Source organism: Lithobates pipiens, unplaced genomic scaffold, assembly GCF_037356315.1.
Source record: "Lithobates pipiens isolate NorthernLeopardFrog02 unplaced genomic scaffold, aLitPip1_a1.2 Scaffold_23, whole genome shotgun sequence".
NCBI classification, from domain to species: domain Eukaryota; kingdom Metazoa; phylum Chordata; class Amphibia; order Anura; family Ranidae; genus Lithobates; species Lithobates pipiens.
In genome coordinates, this window is record NW_027507785.1 from 122,139,641 (window position 1) to 122,145,640 (window position 6,000).

The 6,000-nt window shown below is 44.5% G+C and overlaps 1 protein-coding gene across 1 annotated transcript in view; it reads right to left on the bottom strand.

The window, feature by feature from the left end:
• GTPBP1 (GTP binding protein 1) overlaps positions 1–5,579 on the bottom strand; it is a 163,852-nt gene extending 158,273 nt beyond the window's left edge. Inside the window, exon 1 of the mRNA XM_077452291.1 lies at positions 5,366–5,579. Coding sequence (XP_077308417.1) covers positions 5,366–5,563 — 198 coding nt within the window. The 5' untranslated portion in view covers positions 5,564–5,579. The remainder of the gene's footprint in view (positions 1–5,365) is intronic.
• Positions 5,580–6,000: the final 421 nt, after the last annotated feature.

A 6,000-nucleotide genomic window follows, 5' to 3' on the forward strand; every position in this document is an offset into this window, starting at 1 on the left:
GATGGCCAGATCAAGTTAACGTGTTGCTCATTATTCAGTTTGTCATCCGGCATGAGAACATGGAGCACACAGTTGTAGGTTCCAAGGTCTCCACTAAATGTTTACTAAAAGTTTATTCAAAGCTTCACTTTTCATGTGCTGGTGGCTGCTGTGTTGGATTAAAAGCCCATGTCCTCTGCCCCCAGATAATCTACCCCTGTCATGGTGATCTTCCATCTCTGTGGGGGGTTAATGTGAGCTGCTGCACCCAAGACAGACAAAAAGTGCCAACTATGCCTGCCCCCGTCTCCATTCAGAGAAGCTGTACTATTAGTTCCCACAATGAAAAGAGTTCTATGAATGGATGACAAGACTGCCTCTTCCAATCATGGAATGTTTTCATTGTGGGAACAAAGACACACAACACACCCCTACCTCTTTCAGTTTGCACCTTTTTTTTGGGCTGTTGGCCTCACCCCACTGCCAGCCTCTTTTCAAGGTAGGGCACAGATGATGTTTTGCTTTCCACCCGTCACAAATCCTAGGAAGAACACTTTTCAGGCTGGGTTCACACTTAAGCAAATTGGATTTTGGGTTTCACAGCATCAAATTTGCATGACAGGCTGTCAACGGAGCCAATTCACACATCTCTGGGGCGGCCGCGGAGGGCACATCAGAAGGGTCCCATGCGCCTTTGGCACAATTTCAGGTCCAAAATCAGGAAAAAAATTCAGGCTTGAAAGTGACACACCACACCCTCTGTTGTGCCCGACAGCCACACAGTGTGAAAACAGTGTCATTCTCCATTCATGCAAAAAGATGCAACGCCGTATTTCACATGTGCGGACAGATATGGCGCCATATCCATCTACATATTTTTCTCCAAATGAAGGAAACGAATGTGCCATTATATGAAAAGTCTCTACCCCAGAAGGCATCACTTTGACAGTTATTTCCAAAATTAGTGTTGCGCTAGCACAAAAAAAATAAATAAATAAATAAATAAAAAAAAAAAAAGGGTATCCTTAAAGTTTAAGTCAAAATGATTCCAACTTAAATACTCCACTGCGAATATAAAAATCACCAAAAAGGGCACCAGACACCTTATAACAATAAAACAGGTTACCAAATATTTAGACCTCACAACTTAAAAGGTCTAATCGCGCTTTAGGATGACAAAAACCACCCAGAACGATGGATGGCTCCAGCTCTCACAGATTGGCAGTGTGACAGGGTTGTGGCATATCAAGGGATACGCCCCACAGCCACTGGATCATCTCACGTGATATTAAAACACAAAAGCAAGGAAATCCCATGGTGAAGTACAGTTAAAAGAGATTTATTAAGGATACTTGATGGGTACTCAGAAGCAATGCAAATGTTAAGAGCATATCAAACACCTGCCAGCTTCCCGGATGGCTGTGATGACATCTCTGCCTTTTCGGCAATTATAGAATATGTAAACAGGTACGGTGGTAGATCTGTCTGCCCACGTGTGATAGCCGGTGCTGCGTCATTGGGGGGGCCCAGCTGCAAGAACCAGAAGAGACTACCAGCTCCCCATGAGATATAAAAAATAAATAGGAAGACAATGGAATGCGATTGGATCTGTAGTATGAAAGCAGAATGAAAGTAGGACAATGCTGGACCCAATGGGCTTGTACATACACCAGTCAGCTATCACACGATGACCACCCACCAAGGCATGGAGTCCACTAGACCTCTGAAGGTATGCTGTGGTATCTGGCATCAAGCTGCAAGTAGTAGATCCTTTAAATATTGTAAGTTGTGAGGTGAGGCAACCATGGAGCGTCTTGTTTTAACAGAACATCCCACAGATGCGTAATTGGATTGAGATCTAAAGAACTTGGTGGCCGGTTCAATATCTCAAACTCACCGTCGCGTTCCTCAAACCAGGCCACCTTCCTCCATTGCACCATGGTCCAGTTCTGATGTTCACATGTCCATCGTAGGTTCTTTGGGCTGTGGAAACCATGCATCTCCATACATATTGAACTGCAATGCACTGTATTCTGATGCCTTGCTATGAGAACCAGGTATTCACTTTTTCAGCAATTTGAGATAAAGCAGCCCTTCTATTGGCTCTGACTACACAGGCCAGCCTTCACTCAGAACATACATCATTAAGCCACGGTCAACCACAATCCTGTTCCACCAGTTTTCCTTTGTTGAAATTAGGGCTGCAACTAACGTTTATTTGCAGGGCAATTTATTCTTAACCACTTGCCTACTGGGCACTTAAACACCCTTCCTGCCCAGACCAATTCTCAGGTTTCGGTGCTCTCACACTTTGAATGACAATTAGTCATGCCACCATGTACCCAAATTAATTTTTTGTCCTTTTTTTCCCCCCACAAATAGAGCTTTCTTTTGGTGGTATTTGATCAGCTCTGGGGTTTTTATTTTTTGCGCTATAAATGAAAAAAAAAAAAAAAAAAAAGACTGAAAATTTAAAAAAAAAAAAAAAACGCTATTTCTTCGTTTCTGTGACCGAATAATGCAAATTATTAATTTTTCTTCATAAATTTTGGCCACAATTTATACTGCTACATATCTTTGGTAAAAATAACCAAAATTAGTGGATATTATTTGGTCTTTGTGAAAGTTAGAGAGTCCACAAGCTGTGGTGCGAATCGCACAAAATTGATCACATCTGATGTACTGGTGGTCTATCTCATTTCTTGCGACCCGAACAAGCCAGGAAAGTACAAATACCCCCCAAAATGACCCCTTTTTGGAAAGTAGACATTCCAGGGTATTTAGTAAGAGGCCTGGTGAGCTTTTTTAGGTCATTTTTTTCCCACAATTCTTTGCAAAATTAAGATTTTTCATTTTTTATTTTTTTTTCCACAAAATTGTCATTGTAATAGGTTATTTCTCTCACATGGCATGTGTATACCACAAATGACACCCCCAAAAAAATTCTGCTACTCCTCCTGAGTATTACAATAGCACATGTGTGGGACTTTTTCACAGCCTGGCCACATAGAGAGGCCCAACATGCAGGTAGCGCTATCATGTGTTCTAGGAGCATGAATTACACATCTAACTTGTTGACTACTTATTACACTTTTGAAGGCCCTGGAGCACCAGGACAATGACACATGGCACGGATGACAGATGGCACTAATATGTGGCACTGATGACACGTGACACTGATACGTGGCACTGATGACAAATGGCACTAATATGTGGCACTTTTTTTTTTTACACTCCAGCCGCTGCAGCCGTTCATCTCTCCCCTCTCACACGCTGTCTGTGTGAGGAGGGAGAGCGGCGCTGAAAGATGATCTCATATGTTTACATATGAGATCATCTCACATTGGACATGCCGATCGCGCTGTAAACAGACCCTGTGATTGGCCGTTTACAGCGATCTGTGTTTTCCTGTCTCCGGGGGACACGGCAAACACAGAACTCCCCGATGCGTGCCCGCGGCGGCGCGCATTGTGGAAGTAAACAACAGGTTGTCCAGGGACGGCCTCCCGGACGAAAGTGCCTGCTCTATAGCCGTCATTCGGCTATAGGGTGGGCGGGAAGAGGTTAAATAGCTATGCAGTGGTAAATAGAAAAAAAAACAACTATATGGTTAGGGAGCAAAATACCTAAACCACTCTGAGAATAAAAGGCAGAAGAGATATACTGTATATGCAAATAGAGGAGAGATATACTATTAAAGAATCAGGTAAATATCAGACTTGGATCAAATTATTTTTTATAAAAAAAAAAAAACAGCTATTACTGTAAGGGGTTCATTTTTTTACTGTAGAACTGTAAAAGTAATATTTACAGTAGCGATTTGCTCTTTTTATACTATAAAGGGCTCATTTTACTTTTTTTTTTTTAACCCCATTATGTTACTGGCCGATTAAAGCAGAGTTCCACCCAAAAGTGGAACTTCTGCTTATCAGATTCCCCCCCCCCCCCCTCCGGTGGCCACAATTGACACCTTTCAGGGGGGGGGAGGGGGGGAATGCAGATATAATACAGGTATCTGCACCCACTCCCGGGAATAGAATCCCATGGAAGTCACTCCTTCCTGCAAACCCCACCTCCCACGCGCTCTCTCCTGGGAAACACACAGGTCCCAGGAGATAGCGGGGACCACTTACGACGCGCAGCAGGGAACCGGGAAGAGAAGCCGCAACGCTTCACTTCCTGATTGCCTCACCGAGAATGGCCCTGGCAGCAGCTGAGAGCCGAGAGATTGCTTGGCATTGCTGGACTCCAGGAAAGGTAAGCGTCTATTTATTAAAAGTCAGCAGCTGCAGTATTTGTAGATGCTGGCTTTTAATTTTTTTGGTGGACTCTCTCTTTAATAGATTATGAAAACAGCAATCGATTCATTACATAATCAATTAGTTGTTTCAGCCCTAGTTTAAATACTTTTGGTTGGTCCTGCCCACCCACAAGAGATGCAGTTTGAGCGTTGCTCTGAAACGGTTGTCAAGCTCAGCCTCTCAACTAGGGTGTCTTCAGGTTTTTTTTTTTAATGGGAGCCTTGGCAAAATGCCGAAAAACTGGTCAAAAAACATGTGTACAAGACAGCAGAAAGATGAAGCCTGCTTTTTATTTATACCAAGCCACAGGTTCTCATTGTGCACCATTAGAACTTTAAAGCTGCTGGTGTCCTAACAAGCAATGATGACATTTTGTTGATAAGGAGGACTTTGTGTGCCTCTACAGCATCCTTGTTTGTCCCTCTCCATCAGCACTGATGTCACATTAGCGGAGTGAGGGAGAGGAGAAACATTGGAATACTAGTCTTTACCAGTGTGTAAAGGTGCACTTGCTTTAGAAGAATAAATCACTTTGAAAACGTTGGGGAGTCCCAAGTGTGGATGTTGCTACGTTTTGCAAAACTATTCATTTTGTTTTATACATTTTAGAATGGAGTGCCGCCTCGAGACCGTCCATGATTTTAAAAGGATGCCTTGAGCGGAAAAAAAAAAAAATAAATAAATAAAAAAAAAAGGGTTGAGAAATGCTGGTCTAGCCATTACAATCTGGCCCTTGTCAGAGGCACGCAAATCCTTACGCTTGCCCATATTTTCTGGTATCAACGTCAACTTCAGAGACAACATGTTCACTGGCTTCCAAATATAATCAGCAGTAACATCGATCAGAACATTAGCAATGGCCTGGGGGTGTCATTGGGTGGAGTTCCCCTTTAACAGGTATCATTTCCATGGCACCAATGCAGCCAGGAAGGGGTTAGGAGGCTGAGCCGATCTCTATGGCCGGGAACACACACTGCCAGAGGTGTCCACTCAGCCCAGGCCTCCCCGCCCTCTGCGAGTGACACGTCCACTTGTCCCTTCACCGGGGGGCCCAGCTGTCACCTTTCCTCCTTCCCTGTACTTACTTTACTGGTGAGGTCCACCTCCGCCTCGCCGTTCCTCAGCGGCTCTCCGTCCACGCTGCAGTCCGAGTCCTCGTCGTCAGGCTCCGGGGAAAACATTGATGCTGGCACCGGGGACTCGCACAGGTTCACCTCCGGCTGCGACGCTGAAGAAGCCGCCATCTTGGAAATACTGACTACCGTCCCGCAGTCCATTACCATAGTCTAGAAGATGGTCCGCCCCGTCAGCCCCATTCCCGGTTCTGATTGGTGGTTGTTGCATGAGCTCAGCATCAGCGAGCTCCTGGTGACACGCCCCCCTCAGCGAGAGCTGCTGAATATTATGCAGAGTCCTCCCTGTGACGGGGAACAGTAAATAAGGATTCACGCGGCTCATGAATAATATAGAAGGAGTCAGCTGGGCGAAAGAGGGTAACTGGACCCGTGAGGGTGGGGGGCAACTCAGTCTGCTCGGCTACATTATTCATTAAAGTAGAACTATAGGCAAAACTTTTTTTTTCCATTTTGGATGGAGCATAGGAGGGTTATACACCCTGTCAGGTTTTATTTTCTGCCATCTGTGTCCCATTAGGGAGATTTCCCTTTACTTACTATCCCAAACAGGTAGGGAGAGGAAATCCCTGCAAATTAAATGAATT